Here is a 25570-nt window from a genome sequence, read left to right on the forward strand (position 1 = left end):
GTATTTAGATATACGGTGATTAGTCAGTGAGTGGGTTTTAGATTTCATAGTTCGTCTATATAATTATACCTGGGGTCTTATTCGCATTAAAACATGTCGTTATTTTAAGATAACCGTACATGTGAACCAGATTCCATTTATCAGTTCAACCAAAAAAAAAAAAGAGGTTGAAAATCAGTTATTGCTGTATTTTGGCCTTAAACAAATTTAAACAATTTAACAGCTGCTATTAATAAATTAATCATTTCTTAACGCAACTCTGGAGCAAAAGATAATCCTATCACAAAATTTAAACTCTTTTGACCCGGAAATAAACGAAAAATGTGTTTTAACTTATTTCCTGTGAGTAAAATACAAACGAAATCAGACCGAATGTATTTACATTGCATTGATATATAAACTAATTTTTCATTCAAAAATGTATGGAAAAGTATTTGATTAATATTTTTTAACTATTCTTTTTTTTTTCAAATGAAAACCATACTCGACTTTAATATTCCGTGAAATTTTCAAGACGTTCTGATTGTAAGATTTCCTGATGCGCTTCAATATAGAAGAAAACTGCTGGGGAAGGGGGAAGGATGTTTACAAACAGCAGAAAATCGGCGAAATAAGTAAAAAATATGGAACAAATTTTACCTTCTGGCCGCCGAAGTATCTATGACGGCGTAAAGGTCGTTGTTTGATGATTATTAAAAAATAAGCGGAGATAATTGGGAAAATATGGTCGTTAACCGGTAAAACATTAAATTGAAAACCGAGCTCAATCGAATTATAAAGCGCTTTGAGGTTTGCACGCATACTCCTCTCGCCCCCCCCCCCCCCCATCACCCGTTTTTTCTTTCCTTCATGAAAGTCAATGTATCAAATTACACGGCTTTAGGCCACACTGTTTCCGCGCTACGCGAACGACAGACAGACAAACACTCTCTTTAACTACTATAGATTCATTACTCATCTTATACTGGAAACCAGTTTTTAGTTTGATCATCTTACATAAAGATTTTTGTAGATTAACATTTATGAAATCTCACACGGATTTACAGCCACCGAAAAAGAAAAAGCTCTCGAAATGCCCTTCAGGCCAAAGGCTTACATAATTCAAACTACCTATTTTAATTTAATGTTTTAGATTGTTATCGTGAACCGTATACCCTAGATAAAGAGTTTGTTTCAGTAAGCGCGGCTACTTTGTACCCATTATTCAAGTTAACCTGGTATTATCAACTCTTTATTTACTCGAAAGAAATGCTAATATGCACTTGTATCGCTTCAGGAGGTATCCTAAATTTTTCGAATTTCCAAAGGGTCAATTTTCGAAAATGTTGCTGTAAATTCAATAGTAGAATTTTTCTTTGGACTAAAATACCAAACAAGATATTAGGCATCGCGATAAGTACAATAGTTCATTATGGCAACCATTCGTTGTCAACAACTGATGACAATGTATAGGCTACTGAGCGATACAAGTAAATTAAAGGAAAGCATTTTGTATGGTTTAACTTCCAGGGGCATCATTTTAACGTGACAATTTAATATGCATTAAATTCAGAATTTTTTCGCTCTCCACCTTTCAGAGCAGTTAATTAACATTTAATTTTCTGATATTCACTTTCGTTCAGTACTATTGGCCTAATTTCTGGATAGTTTTTTTTTTCTTGGAACATACTGTGGCTGTCTCGGTAACGGTTAAATGGTTTAGAAAGTCTGCCGTGTTAGGAATGAACAATTAGCTGCGATTAAAATTAACTTTCCAGCACTATTTTAAGTTATAAAACTACGATATTGTTTGTAGTGTTGAGAATTCGCGGTTGTGGTTACAATAATTTAATAATTACATGAAAAGAAAATCTTGTGAAGTAAGTTAAAAAACTAATTACTTTTAATTTTTTAGTAAAATATCTTTGTAACTCTTATTTGTTGAAGAAATCTAATTTGTTTTTAAATTGTGAATATAACGAAGCAAGTATTTGAACCAATAAGGATCGCGGGCATTCACGGCTATGGTAGCAGTCTGCTGGTCAAAGACATTGCATTCGCCATCTCCAGGTGTAAGTCTCCTACCCAGAGTTATTGTAGTCGTATAAATATCTTACTCAGAGACCGTTACAAGCGAAGACGGCAACTGCAGTGTCGACAGAAACGGCTGGAAGCAACGAGCCAAGCACCTCGGAGTATTTGAATGCCGACGTGAAAGGCGCCGAAGGGATCTAGGACGTGGAGCCGACTCACACGGGCCAGGAACACAGGAGGTCGCCCGACCTTTGACCTTCCCGCGGCGGTAGCGCCCCTGCGGGAGCTGCCACAGGCAACCCGCAGCGCGTGGAGGTATGTGGGAGTTGCCCGCCGAACGGCTCCGCAGGCGGAACAGTTTGTCGGCCAGTGAGGATGCGCCGCGACTGGAGACAGTCCCGCACTAACTTTTTTTTTTCGTAGCCGAAGTGAATTTTAAATGTGAGGGAAGGCTCCAGATTAGGTGAGGATCTAGGCGCGTCTCAGATTTAAGGGCGCCGTCTGGTCGGGGTGTATCCGTGTTGGTGAGGCGGAATGATAAGCTCGAAGCTCGCTGGTGCTTCTAGCGCGGTGACGCCTCTGAACTGACGTGCAGTCTTTTCGTCGTCAAAGGAAATTTGAACGGAACCGTTACATTATATGGTGGAGAAATGAAGTGCTTGCAAGAATTTCACGCCTACAAATTACTCCGAAAACACACCTTTTAGCCATTTTTTTTAACTCTTTTTAAAACCGTTAAAAAAATTATTCCGAATTCAAAAGTACTTTTCGGCCCTCAAGCGAATTCTTAAGTGCTTTTCGTAAACAGACACCACTCGGTTATCTTGAGTAGTTTTGAAATCGTGTTGTTTTTCCTGAAGCTATGCGCACTGCATGTGTGCCAGGGCAGACGGCGCCCTTTTAAAGTCTTTACACCCTGTCATGCTGGGATTAAAACCATGAGGTAAATAAAGGTCAGGTGCATCTTGTGCTGCTGGGGTTTATTGGCCAGTCATGGCAGCGATTGATGCAATGACTGACGCCCTAGCCAAAGCTAGCTACTGGGGTTACAGTAAAACCTGCATGGACACGCGGAAAACCCTGGGCCGGGTCATGCGGAGATTGAAGCAAGCGATAAGGGGGAGAAAAAAAAGGTCCAGGAAAGAAGAGTTAGGAGGGGCAGGAAACGCTTGGACCTTGCGGCCCGCATTGATTTTGTTGGGCGATCGAGGTTGCTGTGCTGATGGCGGGCGACTGCTGCAGATGTTTCCCCTCGCCAAGCTCCAGCGCCGTTCACGGCGGCGGGCAGACGAGCCAATATACCGGCTCTAAACTGCTCGAACGACCCCGGTCCGACCAGGGCCGGTGCAAGGTAAATTGGCGTCCTAGGCGAAAACCTTAATGCCGCCCCCCCCCCCCTCCTGGCCAGACACCAAAAAAAAAATTTCCTTGCCTCAAAATACATCACGTAAGCCTAAGATTTTGTCAACAATCAAATGTAAGCAGGCTTGTGTTTTTTTTTTTTTACTTATTACAAATCATAAACAGGTCACCGTGGAATTTAAATAATTACCTACTTATATCAATATAAACATTCCAAACTGTTACAAAAATCCATTTTCATCTAGTTTCACTAATCGTTAAACATATTGTATCAGCTGTTATGTGTCGTGCCGCGCCGCCCCCAGCTACTTGGCGCCCTAGGCGGTTGCCTAGTTCGCCTGTATGGTCGCGCCGGCCCTGGGTCCGACCATCTCCCGACCCCGCGCGATGGAGATGCGGAGATATCCTCTAAACCCGGCGCCCTCCGGCGACAGTCAGTCGCGCTGCCTGGCGGCTGGATCGTCTCGTCTCGTCTCGTCCCGTCACGGGCGGTCTCTTTCTTCTGTTCTCACTCTCGCTTCCCTCGGCCGTGGCACGAGACGAGACACCGGAGAGACCCAGCCTACACTCTTAACGGAACGGGAGGAGGAAGGAGTGCCGCGGAATATCTCCCAGATAAATGGTGTTCAGAAAAATACTAATTACAAGGTTATTTTTAAGCATTTCTAAGGTGTTTACAAATTTTTGGTATACCTCCAGGGCCGGATGCAAGCTTTCCTTCGCCTCGGGCAGAAATTGTAATTAGCGCCGCCTCCTCCTCCCCCGCCCCCTTCGTCTTCCCATCGCAGCAATTAGTTTTGCACCCGTGCGCATTGCATGTAAATTTTTAAATTTAATCTCATTAAACCTCGTCTACTCACCGGTGTTTAAGTTTACTTTTTTTAATTTCACGTGCAGTATTCATGGCAATAATAAAGTGTTCAAATGTCAATGGAAACACAAAAGTTTAAAAAAACAACCGTTTTAATTGTGTTACATATTACAAATTATTGGACAAAGCACAGCCTCTACGCATGCATGCCGTGAAAACTCACCAGAAACTGAGCAATGAAGACATTTATTGAAGACATGATTATTGATGATAAGTAAAATTCGAATTTTAATTGATATTGTTTTTTTCTTTTTTTCTCTTTTCACCTTTTATTTCACAATTTTTGTGACCCACAAAAAAACTTATCTGCCGATCCTGCACCGCCTCTAACCAGGCTGCCGGGTAAGGGGGCCCCCTCCCCTTTCTCCTACGTGAGAACACCACTCATCAATCTCTTCTAATCTAGAAGCCATTCCTTTGCAAGCTCCTACCAACGTGTATAATATTTCCTCTTAGAAATCATAGTTATCTCCCTGGAACAATGGAGATAGATTATTCCGATCCACGGCCGGTATTCTCAAGTACCCCTCCCGCATGTGTGCGCCCTTATAGGATAGGGTGGTAGTGACATTCCAGAGCTTATTATTTAAAACCGAACTGATTAGGGATTGCTCCCTTTTGTTAGATCGGGAGGGTATTAGAGCGGCTGGGGCCACCAACCCAGCATAGTCACCGCCTCAGCCCCTTTACCACACTCAGCTAACCAGACAGTTGGCTGTGTCCTGAGCCCTAAGACTATATCAGCACTGCTGGCGCCTTCCCCGATCTCCCACAATACACTGGGACCCCTCAAAACACCCGGTGAACCCGTGGAGATAACGCGACCTTGTTGCAGACGCACCGCAGGATACTCGGGTCGCGGAGGCTGTCGACCCGCCGCGCTGGTTGACAGTTGGTGGAGCGCTCGTCATTTGTCCGCTCCGCGTCATTACACCCGCCAGCACCACGCCTTCTCTCGCGCCGCGCCGAACCCGCCGACTTATAGCGGCGAGCGGCGATTAGTCCAGCGGCGGCCAAGTATGTGCTCGCACCTTGTAATTCGACCAGTAGTTGGCGGGTTCGGTGATGGCTCAATGTGGCGGGACTTCGCGGGGCCCGGCCGTCAAAAACCCGCCTGAGAAATTACGTACTTCCGCCGCGAATAAAAAATAATATATATATATATATATATATACGTATGACGTGCACCGTAATCAGCGTTACATCTCTGTTATAACGCGGACGTAATTTTGGCCATTCTTGATGTGTGCGTGCATCTTGAACACAGTTTTTACTTTTTCGCCGACTGAAAATGGAACAAGAATATTTTAACTTGACCGTTTTGTAAAGAATATATTATTAGAGTTACTTGAATAGCTTATTTCATGACTGCGCAAGGAAAATACACGATGCATAAACTTACGCTGTTGCGTCTTAGCGTTACGTTTTCACACGGAAAATGTTTTTATAACAGTATTATTTTGTTTTTTTGGTTGTAAATAGTTTGAAATATGTTTTGGTAATTTTCGGAACAGAGTTCACAGAACGGGAGATGCTTGAGCTGGGTCTAGTTGGGACCCTGGAACTTCGCAAGTTGCGCCGGGAACCACAGGGGGCCCGGGAGACCCGTGCAGCCGACACAGGCGTCTAGAGCGGCGTCTGACGGACGAATGTATCCGTTGACTGAAACATGAAACCCCTCAGTGTTCAGTATTCTCCAGAAACGCTCCAGGTCACCTCTGGCACGGCCTGCCTCCTGAGTTGCTCGTCCGTGTGTTCGTCTGCAATCTGCCCGTTCTCGACGAGGCGTAAACAAAAATGTACTGTAATGTACTTATATATTATTTTAATGGAACTGAAATATTCATGTAAACTTACAGATATTTGTAAATTTGTACTTTTACAAGAAAAAAAACTACATCGCTATAAAATACAGTGTAGTGTTCGCAGTAATACTGGGTTCAGATTCTTACCCAGGCGTTTATGCTTTGTGTTGTCCCAGTACCTCTAATAGTTTAATTTATTTGTTATTCGTTCCCTGAATAGCTCTCCAGTATTAACTGCGCACATTAATAGGCATGATAAAACAAAATAAAGCCCAATAATTCACCTTTCTATTATCTTTTCTGTGGTTTAAAAAAAAACTTGAAAAAAAAACATCAATTAAAATATAAAATTAGGCTCCAATTTTTGTAAGAAATACTCAGTATTATCTCGAAAAATAGATTTCATTTATGCAAAAATAACCATACCCATGTGTTATACAAATTTACAATATCCTTCTTGTAGTATTACAAGACATTTCTTGGCAACTGGTGTCCAAAAAAAAATCTTTTTTAGAAGTAAATAATTTTATTTACTGTGTGCATAAAACTCAGGAAGCCATTACGCATGCCCTTCCACGCCCTAAATGAATTGACACGTAAACGGAATGTTTCCCTCACCAAACGTCTGAACCTTTACACGTGCAAGAAGTTTGTAATATAAATTAAACTCCATCTCTCAATGCAATAAACCCCCTCGCCTTGATCGCACTATACTCCTAGACGACTGCATCACAAAGATGGTCAGCATGTTCACCGTGGTTGGAGACTCGGAAAGTTAGGGAATTTGTTCAACGGAAAGTCAAACTCTAAACAGTGGAAGCCCATAGTTCATCTGACACACTCCAGGGTAGTCTCTAAACCAATATGAAAACCAACTGTGGTCGAATGTCATTAAAGTTCATCAATTCTCCTCTGGAGAACAGCCAATGAACAAATGACCAGCGCACGCGTCATTGATCCCGCGACATTTCCTGTCCTCTGACTCTGGTTAGTAATTCTTCTCATTTCGTTGATCTTCGGCTTTCGTGGCCAAAGTATTAGCTGCTTCGTGGCTTCTGGCGGCTGAGGACACGTCGAACGGAAGGATGACGTGCCCGAAGTTTCAGGCAGCCTTGTACCAGCCATCTTGAAGGGTGAATAACAACCAGTCGAAGGGCCCCGCCTATTTGGGCACACATGACGGTGTACGGATCTTCCGGAGGACAAAAAAAAAACACATAATTTAAAAACTGCTCAAGATATCCGAGATGTTATATTAGTAGTTCTATTTTCATATATTGTTTGGGGGGGGGGGGGAAGAAATGTCTAAAACGCATGTTTTCAGAAGAATTTTCAGGCGTGAAAATTCTTGAAAGCACTAAGGAAGTTGCTTTATCTTCATTTGTCCGCCATATAATGTAACGGTTACCTCTCATGTCCCAAGACTGCGCGCTAGAAGCACCAGCAAGAAGTACACCCCTGACTAGGCGAAGAAGTAGTTAGTTATAGGTGCAGGGGCGTGCCTGCAGTGTTACGCCCTGCAGGTCTCGTAGGCGGGCATGATGTGGAAGGCGGGCGACGGAGCGTGCGCGGCCCCAGGAGGGTCCCCGAGGAGAGAAGCGACTCCATTGTGTGTCGCCGGGGCACTGCGCCCCGCCCCTCCCCGCCCCCGCGCGATCCCGCCGGAAGAGGAAGTCGCCGCCGCGCGTGCCCGCCGCTAAGCCCCGAGTCTTCGCCGGAGGGCCGCCGCGCGCAGAGACCCCCTCGCGCGCCCTGGGGCCGGGTTCGTAAGCTTCTCAAGGACCAGTGGCGTAGCCAGGATTTGTGTATGGGGGGTGTTAAGAAGCATGGCGCCCCCGTATTAAAGCGGGGGGTCCAGGGGTCCTCCCCCGGGAAAATTTGGATTTTAAGGTGTAAAATAGTGCTATTTTAGCAGTTTTCGGTTCTTAAATTTAAATATTGTAATGGTAACATTTTTATTAAATTTAATATGAAATTTGTTTGAGTGATGAATAAGAAATTAATTAAAGATTTGGTGCTAAGGGGGTTAGGGGGGGTGTTTGAACCCCTAACCCCCCCCCCCCTGGCTACGCCCCTGTCGACGCCAGGCGCGACCACCACCAGAGAACAACGGTCGTTTTTTTTTCCGGATTACATTTTTTTCAAACTGTATTCTTAGGACAGGGAACATGTCTTAAACGCGTGTTTCCAGAATAACGTTTAGGTACGAAAATACCTACTTACTATTAGGTGACATGAAAATAGATGTTTTATTTTGAGTAATATAAATAATATTTATATATCATAGTTTTTTTCTTGAAATGAATAATAAAGCAAATAGCCTACTTTAGAATATTGCATTTATTTACGTAAATAAATTTTTGGTCTGTAATTATAATATCTTAGGAATTCTTTGATACAAAACAATAAAAAAGACTTAAAGACTTAAACATTTAAATAATTAATCCTGACGTTACTATCAAAAACACGTTTGAATTTCAATTCAATAAATTTTCGAGTCCAATCATACAGACATACAAATAAAAATTGTTAACGTAGCTCATACATGGTTTTAGGTAACGTATTTTTCTGAAAGTAAATATATAACTATATAATAATACTTGCACATACTAGATAGAGTTTAAAAAAAAAAAAGGTTCGCCGAACACAACGTTCTGCATGTATGCTAGTCGTTCATGGAGCCTGCTTGCAGGTACATATGAAAACGGTGATGTTAGCTCTGTATATATGTTAGATTATATATTAACACTTTTTTTATGGCGGTATCTCGGCCTTCTCGAGTACGCATTGATCGTGTTCGCCCGTAAATAAAAAAAAAACCATCACGTGCTAGTGAACTGATTATATTTAACTCATCATATGGCGTTAACGAACTACTTGCCTTCTCTGAAATACTTATGAAATATCTTAATGTTTTGTTTTTGTGAATACTGTTTGTCATATCGCAGTTACATATAGGTACTTTGATTACAGATGACGTCAGGTGATGGCAGCAAAGCTTCGAGAAGCTGCCGCCAGAGGAAACACCCAAGAAGTGCTGCGCTGTCTGGAGGATGGGGCCAAGATACAGCCCGATGAGGTGAGCACAGCGCTGCTCAAGTCAAGCACAAACATAACTTGACTTCTCACATTTTTAATTAAAGATAAGAAAAATCACTACTATCACATCAGCAGAAATAAAAAAAATCTAAAAAAAAACACGGGAGCATAACATATTTGAAATTATTATCTTTGAAAGAATTGTGCCATGTGAGTGCATGACTTGATGTAAGCTTTTGGACATACGCCATTGCTAAATTTGTGTGTTTGTCTTTTTTTTTTGTAGTTTTCTTCTAGAGACATACATCTGCTTTAGCAAAAGCTTACATCAAGTCATATTTGAAATTAGCCCAACAAAGATATGAATTAATTAGTCCATAAAATTGCGATACTTAAAATTTTGAAAATTAGCAACTTGCATGCATTTTAAACACACGCAAGAATGCGTTGTTAACAAACAGAAACAGCATGTCACTTAATTCAACTGCTCAGATGCTGTATAAATGTTAGTCCTGAATACACTAAAAGTTCCTCTTTCAATAACACATCTTGTTATAAATATCAGATTAAGAAAATAAGAAAATTTTATGCTGGTCATTTTTTGTGTTTATTCTCATAATATTTTTTTTGTGTCAAAAATGACCCAATATTATAATTTTGTTTATAATTACCATACTGAGGTATACAGCATGTGGTGCAGAATCTCGATAAATAAGATGGGACAACACAATAAATTTATTTATTTCCATTTGAAGTCTTCCAGAGGCCTTGAGCGTAGAGTTAATGAGGCATTTGCCGTGTGAGCCAGTTTTGTCCTTAGCACTCCAGTATTTTCAGACCTGAAACATTAGATATAGCATTGTTTTGCATGTTTAAGGAATTATTTAAGTTTTATTTTAATTCATACATCTTTAGATTTTGTTTAATTTATAGCTTTGTCTATTTTCTTTCGTATCATCTTGTAACAGAGCATGTGTTTCATAGTGATACTTTTTATTTTCTGGTACTGTAGGCCTTAAAAAATTACCGGGCTTACAACAGTTCAACTCTAAATACCAAAGGACGAGTAGCTAAAAGCATAAACGTCTAAGGGCCTGAAAGAAATAATTTTTGAATGGTATTGTAGGGTTTATATTGCTGGAATGCATTACATAAATAATTAACTATCTTGCTTATGAGATTGAGCTGCGTCGAAGTGGTAACCTTATCAAACCTGAAGATGCCTCCTGCATTGAAGTGCGAAACGTTGGTACAATCTACCACTTCAACGTGACTCAACATATAAAGCCAAGATGGTTTATTAGGCAATGGTCGCGAAAGCCTGAGATTTACTTTACATTAAAAAAGAAAACAGATAAGTATAGTATGTTGTGTAACTGGTCTGAAATCAATCAAGCAATCAATGGTCTAAGTATGCTTCTACCACTATTGTTACACCGGTTTTTGAAAATAATTTCGTGAGCAAACATGGTGTGTTAATTTACAAGCGAATGTTGGGAAATAGGTGCTTTTAATATCAAGGGCGTATCCACCTAAAAACGGACAATGTTTGTGAGGGGGGAGTGTTACCAGTGTTTTTTGGGACTTATCACAGAAAAGAGTGTACGCAGAATTTCATTTCCGGAGGGAAGGAGGAGGGAGAAACCACTTTGCCATCTGTTTTCTTTCAAATTCTTTCCCATTTATTTTTATATTGTAGATTTATTTTTTTATGATTTCAGGGATTCCCACGTGCGTCCCTGCTCAAAGACGCAGTGATTCTCATTCCGTAATTAGTATCTTCCAAAAGTGTTTTGAAATACCAACAACCATTCTGTTCGTAAAATTTTCAGAAATTTGTTATACATTTGTATGTATATGTACCTCTAAGGCATAAGACACTGTGTCACATAGACCAAATTTTTTCATGACAGCAGTTTAAATAATTTTAAATATTACCTCACTATTTCCATACTCTAAGTATGTGAATTGTTGACATGTCGTAGATCTTTAGTGTTTTAGTCACTAGAAAGAACGTCAGGCGGTGGTAAAGTACATTTTGCCCACAGAGGAACCTAGTGGGTTATGCCTCCGAGGTGCAGGTATACTTGGGTTGCGCCCTGATAGGCGTGGGGCTACGGACAGCAATGTCCTAGCCCCCAACTCCCACGCATGGTAGACTCTTTTCTACCCTGTCTCCAACTCTTCTTCCAGATCAATCCTTCTGTTTCACGTAACCAACCTGCTTGATATTAATGCATGAAATCTTTGCATCCCGCATGTAAGTGCCCAGGGTTTTCCCCCTGTGTCTGTGCAGGTTTTACCTGGGCCCAAATTAACTAGTTTTTAGTCTAGAATGGTCAGTGAGGGGAGTCAGTCATGGCGCCAATCGCTGCCATGGCTGGCCAATCCCCCTCCTAGCACATGATGCACGCTACCCCTCCTGCATGGCTAACACCCTGCATGATTAGAGAGTATGGGCTTCGGCCTGAGACACACATAATCTCCCTCCCTATCCCGGAACCCTCCCCAACACTCTTAGTTTTTAGTTAGGTAAGGAAAAAAAGACGGGCTGGGGACAAGTGACGCGGCAAAGATCGCGTGGAGAAGGGCGCAGGGAGTGAACGAGTATGCGAGGTGCAGGTATACCCGGGCCACGCCCCGAGAAGGCCGGGCCGGGGACATGGCGCGGGGAGTGAGCGAGTGTGCGAGGTGCAGGTATACTCGGGCCGGGGACATTGGCGCGGGGAGTGAGCGAGTGTGCGAGGTGCAGGTATACTCGGGCCACGCCCCGAGAAGGCCGGGCCGGGGACATGGCGCGGGGAGTGAGCGAGTGTGCGAGGTGCAGGTATACTCGGGCCGGGGACATGGCGCGGGGAGTGAGCGAGTGTGCGAGGTGCAGGTATACTCGGGCCGGGGACATTGGCGCGGGGAGTGAGCGAGTGTGCGAGGTGCAGGTATACTCGGGCCACGCCCCGAGAAGGCCGGGCCGGGGACATGGCGCGGGGAGTGAGCGAGTGTGCGAGGTGCAGGTATACTCGGGCCGGGGACATTGGCGCGGGGAGTGAGCGAGTGTGCGAGGTGCAGGTATACTCGGGCCGGGGACATTGGCGCGGGGAGTGAGCGAGTGTGTGAGGTGCAGGTATACTCGGGCCACGCCCCGAGAAGGCCGGGCCGGGGACATGGCGCGGGGAGTGAGCGAGTGTGCGAGGTGCAGGTATACTCGGGCCGGGGACATTGGCGCGGGGAGTGAGCGAGTGTGCGAGGTGCAGGTATACTCGGGCCGGGGACATGGCGCGGGGAGTGAGCGAGTGTGCGAGGTGCAGGTATACTCGGGCCGGGGACATTGGCGCGGGGAGTGAGCGAGTGTGCGAGGTGCAGGTATACTCGGGCCGGGGACATTGGCGCGGGGAGTGAGCGAGTGTGTGAGGTGCAGATATACTCGGGCCACGCCCCGAGAAGGCCGGGCCGGGGACATGGCGCGGGGAGTGAGCGAGTGTGCGAGGTGCAGGTATACTCGGGCCGGGGACATGGCGCGGGGAGTGAGCGAGTGTGCGAGGTGCAGGTATACTCGGGCCGGGGACATTGGCGCGGGGAGTGAGCGAGGGGTGGTGCTGCCCGCAGATCGGCCGCACGGCGCTGCACCTGGCGGCCTCGGCCGGACACGCGGACGTGGCGGCGGCACTGCTGCTGGCCCGCTGCGACGTGAACGCCGCCGACAAGGTGGGTCGCCCGGCACGAGCCAGTGCACACAACTGCACGCCAATTGAAATACATACTACTGTTAACACTAACAAATGAAAATTCGCGATGCATTTGACATCTGTTGGTAGCTTTAGTAAATCTTACTAGTAACATGTGAACACAATTTTTTTCATATATTAATTAATTTGGTCTATGCAAAATATTAAGTTCACCAATCTAACCACGCAACATTTGTTTTACATTAATTGCGTGTGAATTTTTTATAAGTAAAAACATTTTTAATTTTTTTTAAAAAGTAGAAATTGCGTCTGAACGTTAAATAAACAGTTCTCTGGTCTGGCCTAAAATGGCGGTATTAATCAACTCTCATTGGCTGTTACACGACCGTCCTATGCGCTGTTGTGAATCAGTAGGTTAAAAAAAAAAAAAAACATGGTCAGATATTGTACGCACGACCTTCTGTTACTTTTTTTTTTTTTTTTTTTAATTGTGCACTCAGCTTAAGGCTTGTTCTACAACGGCACGGAAACGGAGACGAATCTCACGGATTATTTCACTATCGCGTCTGCTGCTTCGACAGTACACGGAAACGTAACAAATGGCAACCAATGAGATTGTATTTCAAGATTACGAAATATTAATTTAATTTAATTAAAAATGTTATGCTTCGAGATTATAACACGGGCATTACATTGAAATAATAATAACCATAAATTAATAAGAGAACACTAGATGAGCTTGTACTTGGAACCACTTTTAACGTATTTAGAACATAAGCAAACATGTCTACCACCGCATCCAAGTACTCGGCTTCTATTGGTCGCACGGAGAAACGTAAACGGAAAGCTCAGCATTGCCGAGCTAATCCGTAAGGGTCCGTCTCCGTCTACGATGCTGTTGTTGAAACTATGTTCTGTGAGATCCGTCTCCGCTTCCGAGTCATTGTAGAACGGGCCTAAGTGCTTCGCTGTCCTCCCGATCAGTCCCGAAAACATCCGAAGTTCGATTTGACTTGGTTATTGTGCTTAAACTACTACCCGAAGTCACAAAAACTGTAAACTTTGATTAAACATAACTAAGTAGATTTGTGATATAGTAATAACATAGTCTAAAAATGTTTCATGCCAAGATCAGATTTCATTAATTAAAATAGGTCATGGAAGTAGTTTCAAACAAAATGACACGACATGAGATTCAACAATATGATACTAATTTTAAAAAATAATCTAACATATAGTCTTGGATGTTACAAAAAAATTGTGCTGGTAATAAAAAAACACAATTTTTAAAACGTACTAAGTGCTTTTTTTTTTTCATTAAATGTTTCAAACAGTTTTAAGCACATTTCTGTTTAAGTGGCCATAATAACTTGAACAAGTTCACATGCACTCTTTAAGTTTTCCCATGTCGACTTAAGTTTCTAAATCAAGGGGACAGGCTTCTGCTTGTTATTCCTAGGTTGAAACGGGAATAATGACGCAGACGGCTCATGATGGATCTCAAATATGAAGAGTTTTAAAATCCCTAAGGAGGAGTGAGATGAAAAGTGTGTTAAGTGGGATATTTATTAATTGTAACTACATTAAATTAAAAGCTGGTGAAGTTTTTAAAATAATCAAGCAAGCCAAATTAAAAATATAAAAAATAAAAAATTCATTAAATGTTCTACCAACAGACTAGTACGAAAAGATAGAGTTTAGTAACTATTTTTTTTTGTAATAACATTTTCACGTTGAAGTAAAGCTTTGGGGAAAAAAAATTACAAAAACCATGCAAACTTTGAAGGCTCTGACAGCTTTTAATATCCGAGATATGTATCTAGGATTGTTAGCACTGCTATTGTTAACTCGTTGCTGCTGATGTCTGAAGTTTGTAACTGTAACTGTGTGCAGGGGCGCAACAACTAAATTTCCAAAGGGGGAGGGGGCAATATACCTTTTTTTTTATAAAGTATCATGGGGGGGTGTCCGGGAAAATTTGTATTTCAAGGTGGAAAATGGTGCTATTTAAGCAGTTTTATTATCTAAAAATTGATTACACAGCGCTTTCTTTGCCCCCGTTTGCCCCCACTTCAAGGTTTCAGAAGGGGGGTGGGGGGAAAAATACCCTTGCCCCCCCCCCTCCTTGTTGTTGCGCCCCTGACTGTGTGAGTGACTCGCACGACGACGCCGTGTGTGCCTTAGGCGGGCTCCACGCCGCTGCAGAGGGCGTCCGCCGAGGGACACCTGGACGTGGTGAGGCAGCTCATCAAGCATGGGGCGGACATCAACCGCCAGGACACCGTCGTGAGTACCGGGGGGACTGGGGTCGTGTGCACCCGCTCTTCGGCCAGACCAGGGTAGACTCGGTTAAGCTCCTCGGGATACTCTTGGGATGGGGATTCCCTCTGAGTCCACCACAGGGTAGCCGAATGGTTTAATGGCTAGAGACCTGCAGAATTCGCGGATTCATTCGGTGATAGGCTAGAATTCAAACACATATACCTCTTTGATGATTTTGCTATTGGCTTTACTACTGTTCGTCTTGGCGAATCTCAACCAATTATTATAAACACTCAAGCAAAGAAGGATCGAATCACAGACAAACCAGCTGAGACGACTTGCAAGTCAACAACCAATGAAAGTTGCGTTATTTTGCCCGGTGTACAGGAGAATGTGCAGTCTATCCTGAAGGCCATCGAAACCGCGAATTTTGCAGGTCTCTATTAATGGGGAATGGGTGGCGCTGATGCTGGGATATTGCACCTAAGCCTCCCATCGTAGCTTCTCCTCAAACCACTGGCCGATCCGGGGGGGAGGGGGAGGGCCACGGTGGCAGCCCCCCCCCCCCCTTTTTTTTCTTTCTCTCCCCTGAAACCTGAATAATTTTCATATTTTCTCCCAATTCTTTATCATAAATTACAAAACTTACTAAAGTATTATGTTACTGCAGTGCTATAGATAATACGACTATTTTTAACCACAAATATTTCAATTGTAAATGTAATACACTTGTGTGTTAGAAAATTTAATTTGGCCATCCCCTGACCATTAATCTTGAATCGGCCCTCGCCTCAAAACACCTTTAAGTCTCGTTGAAATGCCGTATCCATTTCCCTACGACTCTAGGGAGCCCGTGCCAGGGAGTAGTTGCCATCAAATCCAGCACGTTCACCACGTTACGTAGCTGAGCTATCTGAGATGTGCGATTCAGGCGGGCGAGCCATGCGACTTGTCTCAAATTTGACAATTCGCAAACGTAATACTTTCCCCAACTGTCACTTGCAAAGCATCGCGTCAATTATTGTTTATGATATATTATTTGAAGTCCACTTCGATAAACTAAATGCATTTTGTACAATTACACAATCTGAAGACAAGAATATTGTTCGGCGAGTTCTAACAGCGAAATTTTGCGCTTGAGCGAGCTTCGGCCGTCTACCTCGCGAGAAGCGACGGGGAATACAGAAAATTGCTTGGTAATGGATGTGGATATACTCTTTGATGATTCTGATATTAGAATTCACGTCAAAAAATAAATAAACCAACATCAATTTTGTTAAATTATTTATTTCAGCGCGATGGAAATTCGCGAAACAAACCCGTGACGGCTGTGGTCCACAATACAGCCGATCAAGAATTTTTTTTTTTTTTTTTCGATTAGATTCCGGCTGTCGGCCGCCAGGAAGTATTACAGCGTTACTGGCGTTCTGCGTCTGTCGTTACATTTTAAGACATAATATCTTGTTTTCTGTTGATTTTCTTGATGATTATTTTATTTTAAGAATACTAACGCTCATCTGTATTTCTTATTTCTATAGAGCAGCTTATATCAAATTGTTTTAAGTTCCGTTGTATAGTTTACTAATTTTTATTTGGTCTTCCCTTTAAAACTGTATTTACATTTAACAACCAGGGACAATCCCTAAACCGCCATGGCCGTGGTACAAAACGTCCCAGATTAAGTACCCTTAATAATTTTACTTCTATTGTTTCGTGGTTTTGCTTATGACTTTATATAAATTCATAATACGTGTAAATATATTTAATTGTTTATAAAAATTTTTTAACTATACAAGTCCTTATTTAATGGTTAGTTGAATTTAAAGGCAGAGTTTTATGTTAGTCCTGGCAAATACTGAACGCATCAAATCATGTGGTAAATTGATTAATCATTCATATTTGGCCTATTATTCCTCAAATAAATAAAAATTAGGTTCTCCGATAACATTAGAAACTTGACTTCTTCAGTATTTTAATTAATTTATGAATGATATTTTAACATTAAATAGTTTTAAGATGTCGCTTACATACTAACGGTCATTAAAAAACTGTTTACCATATGATTTCATGCTTTCAGTACATGCTAAGAATGTCATAAAATTTTTCGTTTTAAGTTCATAAAAATCATTAAATAACAACTTGCTTAGAAGAAAAAAACTTTTATAAACAATTAAATATGGTTATTATGAATTGATGTGAAGTCATGTGGATAAACACTAAATATATCGAGGTGGGTCAGGAAAAATTGTACCGTTTGGTCATTAAAGAAAATGAAACTCATTTAGAAAAGGTTTTATTGAAAGTTTTAGTTAACTTCATATCTGCATCACATTTTCACATAGTCGCCATTCAGTTCCAAGCACTTTTCGCAACGCTCTGCCAGTTTATTTTAACCCCTCTGCATAGAAGTTGCCGCCTGGAAATGTAACGGACGCCTCGGCCATAGACACCATTGACTTAGAATACGCAATGCGTGTAGCGTACGAACTGACGTTCAGTAAACATCTCCGGAATAAGGTTAATCAATCTCCGTAGGTACTCGAGTCGAAAAATGATGACTACCGTTTTTTTGGAACGTAAAGGGCTTTATTGTGGTTGATTAAATTAAACGCGAGTCAACAAACAAAATTTCGATTGTCAACTGGTTTAATTTTCCAGGCGGCGAACTTCTGTGAAGTGGGGTTAAAAATAAACTGGTAGAGCTTTGCGAAAAGTCCTTGGAACTGGAATGGCGACTATGTGAAAATGTGATGCAGATGTGTAGTGAACTAAAACTTTCAATAGAAACCTTTTATTCTCTCTTGAGTTTATTTTTTGAATGACCAAACGGTTAGTTTGTGTCCGGACGCGCCTCGCGGAAGAACTGAAGCGAGCGGTGGCGCGGGTGTGCGCAGCACGGCAACACGGCGCTGCACGAGGCCAGCTGGAAGGGCTACAGCCGCACCGTGCAGGCGCTGTGCAAGGCGCGCGCCAACCTGCACCTCAAGAACTGCGGCGGGTTCGCGGCGCTGCACCTCTGCTGCCAGAACGGCCACAACCAGAGCTGCAGGGAGCTGCTGCTGGCGGGCTGCAACCCCAACCTGCAGAACAACGTGAGTGCCCGCACCTCCTGTCCCCTGCCACCCTGCCCTGCCCCTCCAGGCCCGATATTCGAGCCACCCTCCGCATTGAGTTTACAGATCTTTTATCTTGGGTTTTTTTGATGGATTCAGGGGGGGCATAGGAGGAATGTATCCCCCCCTCCCCTCTGAAATTAAGAAAAAAATTGCAAAATATCAGCTTTGAATATATATACTGTATAGAAGTCGCGAGTGGATAGGATTTACTCTACGTTTTTCAAAAGCGTATGATGAGCAGCTTGGGAACTTCACCGCTGCAGTGCGCTGCCGTAACGCCCTGTATCGTCTTAGGTTGTTATTTACACGTTAGAGCGCAGCACTGTCGCCCGCTGTCATTCCCCGCACCCCGCACCCATCATTCACTGCAGCTCGAGGTCGTTCAACGGGAGGGGGAAGGGGTGTTTGAAGAGTTCGACACTTGTCCGCTAGGGACCACCACAAGTCGATGCCCTAGAGATGGTGGCGATTGCGGCGGTGAATTAACCAACTACCTCAAAACCGTATTAGAAATTTTAACCTGGGCTGGCGACTTCTATACAGTATATATATTCAAAGATATCAGTGAAGTTACTGTGTGTTACGGCTACTACTGTATTCCAGTACATCAATGTGTTAGTGTCCAAATTTGAAATTGTTTCTATTTTTTATTTTTTTATCCCCTTTCCCCCGAAAAATATTCTTTTATCCGCCAATGCTTTGGTTTATTCTGATAGGTAAAAAAAGTACAAGTCTTATTGCTAATAGAATTTATAGAAATCTTCACAAGTTATGTTATTTTCCAGTTACAGCGCAGATAATGTTCACAGTCATTAATTTTTTAATTATCTGTGAAATTTAAAAATGTTTTACTTAAGTACGCAATGGAGAAGGGGGCCCCGAAAAATTAATTTTCCCACCAGGCCTTTAATTTCTTTCAATTTTTCCCCCCCCCCCCCTCCCAAATACCCCCTAGAACTAGAAAGAAAAAATTTTAGGCATAAATAAATATACTTTAGATCGATCAACTGACCTTTAAAATGCATTCAACTTTTTTTGTTTAGAGATATTAAATTACATTTTTTTGTAATATAACTGCTGTGTAATTTTTTATTTTTATTTTTATACACTTACAAATCAGATTAAAGCACCATTGTTTGATGATGTGTTCACAAGACATCAGAAATGCATTAAAATAGTACATTCACACTCCTCAAGAATAACACACACTGAGTTGACTTTAAGACAAAACAGTTATTCGTATTCCACAATCTTGTAAAATAGAATATTGTAGAAAGACGCCCTCCGAGCATGATCTCAGGCTTTATGACTATCATCAATTTAATTTTGTTATATGTGAGAACTCTAGATATTTCAAAACACTTTGCTGTTGCTGAGCTCAATTCATTGTTCCCATATTAGCCAAGGTCTTTTTGTTAAAGCAAGTTGGCAAACTTTGTAGAAGATAATTAATCAAAACTTCACGTGATTTTATTATTTGCTTCTTTTTTTTTTCAGCAATCCAGTAATAAGATTTTCTGGTAATATAATTTTGATGGCAAGATAAAAAAAAAGTAAACCTCTGAAATATTTATGTATTTTAGTATTTTTCAGTAACATTTGGTCTTTATTTCTTAGTTAAATACGTAACTTTCTGTAGCCTATATCAGCGTTCTTGTGTGTTTGGTGGCTGTGTATATTTTATTTCGTCATTTTTCTTTCCTTTTTTTGTACATTCTTGACCATGTTACACGGTACTCTAAAGAGTACTGTGGGGCGTGTCCACGGAGAATGCATAGTGGAGACAATTTTTGATTCGTAACAGGTCACCTTGTTGTGTGCGTAGTATGGAGACACTCCACTGCACACGAGCGCCCGATACGGACACGCGGGCGTCACGCGGATCCTCATCAGTGCCAAGTGTCGAGTGTCCGACCAGAACAAGGTACTGTTGCATTGCGACCCCACTGCATGCCTGTGAGTGTAGCCGAGATAAATGTACAGGCAATCACTAGTGATGTTTTCAATCCCAAACAATATATTTTGTCATTGAGGGGAATAAATTGTTACTTCTTTAGTCTGATTTCTTGACTAACAAGATATTAGTAGCATTATTGGCCATATGAAGAGCTGCTTTAAGCAACAACAGGCATAAATAATAGTGGAAAAATTACTACATATTTTTTTCCATAATTAGCATCTATAATTTTATATTTTGATATCTATTTTTTGTCAAATTATTATTTTTGATGCACCTTGTTTAAAACTTAATAATTACATACTAAATGTTTGAAAACGAAGTATTCATATATGCAAATACATACAAATAACGCACTACTTAATGTTTGTACAAATAACAATTTGTTGATCCTTTTCTAGATTAAAACATCAAAAATACTAATGCTAATTTTATTTAAAAAATAATTATAGGTAGTGCAATATGCCAGAAAAAAGTTGCAGGTTTAATTCATAGCAGTATCACATTAATCAACTGGATTTATTGGTTAGGCCTTTATTTAGAAGTTATCTTGGATGCATGCTGCATGGCTGCATCATAGACATGGCAACATCATAAAGCAAGCAGGTTACGAAAACTAGTGAAGGGAACGATAACCAGAAAATCACACATGGGTCAGGTGTAACATTTAAGGGAACACCAAATGCCGGTAGAACTGCCGTGGTCACTGCTGTGTTTCACTTCACTCTGTGCTAATCCAAAATGCAAGCGAGTGCAGTCTGTATTGTTTCATCTCATTATTAGCCAACTATAAACCTATAAATCTGTGGTTAAATATGGTGGGCACGTTGTGTTTGTGTATTAACAGAAGTGCTGATAAGTCTTAAGTGACAAATATACATTAAATAAATTTATTATAGTTTTGTATATGTCCCGTGTCAGGTTATTGAAAGATTACAAGACAGGGTTGTTTCTTTCTAAGTGTGAAACGATACATTTTTTACAGCAGTGGAACTGTGTATCAGTTGTGGCATTTTATGAAGGATATTTTAAAAATTATTGAGAAAAATAGATAAAACAGCATTGAAAGTGTAAATTAGCAAAAAAAGTAGCATCTATAGCGAGAGTCTAGTTTCTCTAGTTGCCATGAATAATGTTGTGACAACAGACTGCATAGGCAATGAAGAACACATGCTAGTTCGTCGTGGTTTGTTTCCTCGTGGCAGAACGGCGACACGGCGCTGCACATCGCTGCAGCGATGGGGCGACGCAAGCTGACCAGGATACTGCTGGAGGCCGGCTGCGACAAGAACCTCAAGAACAAGGTGAGGAGTTGGTGCTGCGGGGGATGTCTCGGGCATCCGAGCCATCACTGATAACACTTGGAGCATGTTGTGGGATAGGTAGGGACAAGATTATGTGGTGAGTATTCAAATCATAAATAAGTAATCTTTTAATGTTTGAAATTTATAGATCGGAAAAAAATTGATTTAATTTGTCTTTTTAAATCACTTTCAAACCACAAATGCTCCACCAGTTTATTTAATTGTACTGAATATCTGGTTTAGACCAATTTATTACAGATTATTTTATTGTAAAAATTCATCATACAAATATTACTACTATTTTGGTGGAGTATTAAAAAAACAGCATTTATAAAAATAAAAACAATAACACAGAATGTTGGTTTAAAAAGAAATTGGACAAAAAATAAAACCATAAAACATAATCTTTAGGGATAGGTATAGGCACCATCGACTGTTGTATACTTTACTCTTCAGGAGGGCCAATCGAAGTTAAGGTTGCTGGGGGGAAAGGGGTAATCTCTGGAGCTCTTGGGTCGAAAATTACAAGTCTGTTGTTAATTCATAGCAAACCTTACAAGTCACACTGTATGTGCAGATCACTATAACAGTTGCAAGTGACACAGTAACGTTTTTAGTCTTTATGGGTTTTTTTAATATTGGGTTTTGAAAAGTTGTACTTTAAGTCTAATTTCTTGACTAACATGAAGTTACTAGCACTACTGGCCATATGAAGAGTTATTTAAGTAACATCAGACATGAATAATGGTGGAAAGATTTGTATCTGCTTTTTTTCCAAAATTATCATGTGTAATTTTATGTACGGGTATCTATTTTTGTAAAATTCACATTTTTAATGCAACTTGTCTAAAACTTAATGATTATCCAGAAAATAATATGAGTCACTTAGTTAAAAGCATTTTCTATAATCAACTTTTTTTTTCAAGGTTCCTACAGTAATGTATTAACCACAGAAAGTTTCATTTTGATGTATGTATAATTGATCATTTATTTGAGTTTGTGGAATAAATTGTCAAAAATGTTATAATGCATTATTTTAACTCAGCATACTGGACTGAGTGGCTGAAATCAAGGGACACTAAAAAATTACAGTAAAAAGATGTGAGTTTTCATTAAATTGTGTCACTTGTTACAAACAAGGCAAAACTCTCGAATGATCTCACGACTTGCTTGAATCCAGTGCAAAGAAACGGGCGGCTGATGTGTCAGTTGCACCAGTCTGCACTCTCATAAAAGGGCAGTCGAGTGGCATGAATGAAGACTTCTCTTTGCTCTCCTGTCAGACATTAATTTGTTCTCACACCGACAGAGAAGGCATCGCTGGTGCTTTAATGAGAACAGAAATTGACTTTCAGGAGTGCTTGAAAATGGTGGACCTTGATTGGTGCCACAAAATAACAGTACCTAAACAAAGTATTCACCAATGTTTAGAATGTAATGAGATTTTAAACATTCACTTTGTACAGGAATTTCCAGTTCTCATTCTCCAGTACACTTGATGTTCCAGTATCATTGAAGGTGACAACTGCAACTCCTTGATGCATTGTTTAGCAAAACTGTTGCCAATCAGTAGATCATAATTTCTTTTACATGAGCACAGCTACAAAATATGATAGTCATTATGCTGCAATATCTAAACTATCACAAAGAAGTAAATCTAGGTGAGTACATCCGGTATTTTTCATGACTCGCTCACATGAAAGAGGCTGGTAGTTGTGACAACCGGTGGTTTCCCAGCAAAGCGAGACGGCCCGAGACATCGCCACTCGGAAGGACCTGAACGAGATTCTCATCATCCTGACGAGCGCGACGAGGGGCAAGGGCAAGACTGGGCACAAGGGCGGCCACGAGAAGGAGCGGGCAGAGAAGCAGCACGGGGAGAAGAACGAGAAGAAGCGCGAGAAGAACGAGAGCGGCACGAGCAGCAAGGACAGCAGCAGCCGGCAGAAGGAGAAGAAAAAGGTGTGATAACATAACAAGTCAGCTTTTTCAAACAGTCAGATACGTGTGAGTAGTTCACGCAGAAACTGTTCCACACTAATTAATTTCTGATAAAGAAATTTAATCAGATAGAGTTATTTTATAACCTATTACACTATGAATTAAAGTTAAAAAATTACTTAAAATACTTTTCATAAATTTCCAAAATAAAATTTCAAGGAACATTATAACACCAAATTTGAGGGCAAAGAACTACAGAATGTAGTTTCATGACTTTACATTGTATGTGAATTGAAGTACCTATTTATATTAATAGCCATTTAATTTATTATTTAAACACTTGAGAGAAAAAATTTGAATGATTCTGACTTTTATATTCTTAAGAGTTTAATAATTTTCCATGGTCGATGCAGGAACAGGAGTCATAATTTTGACATGCGGCATGTGGGGATTACATACTGCCATCGTAGACTTTTGTATTTTGGCTTCCATTTTAATATTTAGTCATGCATAAAATTTCTTGGCTTTGTAGGGCATGAATAAAAATTTCTTAAGCCTGAGCACCTTTTAGTTACAGTCTGATGTTCAATATCACTTTGTAACTGGCTGAAAGACATAACTAACTTCCTTCGTGCAGGCAACTCATTACAGCTCCCACACTGGTTGCACCAATCATAGAACATGCCCTAAACTAGGTCCTGTGTACTGCTGAGCCATAATGTGTGCTATGGAAGCTGTGTTGCTGGCTGCGGCTGACTAATTTGAAAAGTCAACATGACAGTGACATTACCAGTGATGAGTCATACAAACATTTTCCCAATTCCAAATCTCAAATTATATCCTTAAAAAAGAGTGCATCGGATTCTCATCTAGATCTCAAGAGTCAGAAATGAAATAATATATGTATGAGCAAAAACAAAGAAACTTAGGAGGTTTTTAAGAAACATTTAACACATTTAATATTTATTTTTAATATATAAAAGGCATATATATGTGTTTAGAATACAAACCATTTTTTTTTGTTTGATGTGTTCCCTGACACCCTAAACAAACATTCCCAGAGCATTGCCACTGGTGACTGATACAATTTCCTTCAGTATTTTCTTCAAAATATTTTTCTCAAATATCAAATATTTTGAAATTGGCTATCCCTGCTTATCGCCCTGAAAGGTGTTGACACCTATAAGCTAATTATTAATTATTTATTTTACATGAAACATATTTCTACTTGTATACTTCGTATGTGAAATCATTTACATGAACCTAAACAAATATAGTGCTAGTAGCTACTTCATGACAGTTTAAAATTTCTATAAAATAAATTTTTGTAATTTTATTTCGGCATCAAAATACATACTTCAAAAATATTTTAGATTTTCTGACAGCTCGATTAAGTTTTTAATTGATTAGTCTGAGATAAATAATAATGTCACAAAGTCCTGTAGCATTGAGTTTTGAACATGACAGTTCAAACTCTGTAATCCAATTTTGGGTAGGCAGCTATAATAATAAAAATAGAAGTGATGGAAAAAAAAAATTTTAATTCCACGAAAATAATGTTACATAAGAAGTGTCCCGAGTAGAGCAATGTTTGGCATGGATGTTCAAGAAGTGTTGAGCCAGGTGCCAAGCAGAATGTGCCGGGAGAGTTGAGCCAGGTGCCAAGCAGAAGGGAACGGCCGGGATGTTGCAGCAGAAGCACGAGCACAAGGTGCACTTCCAGAAGACGGCGCTCGGCAAGCAGGTGTCGCCGTACGGCTGCCACTACTACCCCGACGCCAAGGCCTTCCCGCAGCCCAACCTCGACTCCCTGCCCCACGAGCCGCTCAGGAAGGGCGAGCAGTACTACCTGGACCTGGCCGGCAACATACGCAAGGTGGGGCCCTCCCTCCCTCCATTACCGCACTCGACACAAACACTATATACGTTCATTTCTATGTAGATCAACAAATATCACAAGGAACCTAAAAACTTAAGATGTATGTATTAACTTATTAACAAGGTTGTACTGAACGTGCTCAGAAATATAAAAAGAAAAAAAATGCTAGGAAGTGAAATTAAAAAAAAAATAGACTCAATGAAAACACATTTATTGATATGTTTAGGCTGATTCCTGGTAAATTAATACAATGTACATAGTTAATGAAATTTAAGTTAAACGTTGACAACATGAGGGAAGTTTTTTTAACCAAAAAGAATACGTACATTTAAAACCTA

The 25570-nt window shown here is 40.9% G+C and overlaps 1 protein-coding gene across 1 annotated transcript in view; it reads left to right on the forward strand.

Annotated features, from left to right (window-relative positions):
• LOC134533927 (ankyrin repeat domain-containing protein 6) overlaps positions 1–25570 on the forward strand; it is a 148133-nt gene that overhangs the window by 118397 nt on the left and 4166 nt on the right. Inside the window, exons 2-9 of the mRNA XM_063371741.1 lie at positions 9025–9130; positions 12694–12792; positions 14958–15059; positions 17930–18127; positions 19977–20075; positions 21314–21412; positions 23150–23374; positions 25047–25229. Coding sequence (XP_063227811.1) covers positions 9038–9130; positions 12694–12792; positions 14958–15059; positions 17930–18127; positions 19977–20075; positions 21314–21412; positions 23150–23374; positions 25047–25229 — 1098 coding nt within the window. The 5' untranslated portion in view covers positions 9025–9037. The remainder of the gene's footprint in view (positions 1–9024; positions 9131–12693; positions 12793–14957; positions 15060–17929; positions 18128–19976; positions 20076–21313; positions 21413–23149; positions 23375–25046; positions 25230–25570) is intronic.

The sequence above is a fragment of the Bacillus rossius genome, chromosome 7 (assembly GCF_032445375.1).
Source record: "Bacillus rossius redtenbacheri isolate Brsri chromosome 7, Brsri_v3, whole genome shotgun sequence".
NCBI classification, from domain to species: Eukaryota; Metazoa; Arthropoda; class Insecta; order Phasmatodea; family Bacillidae; genus Bacillus; species Bacillus rossius.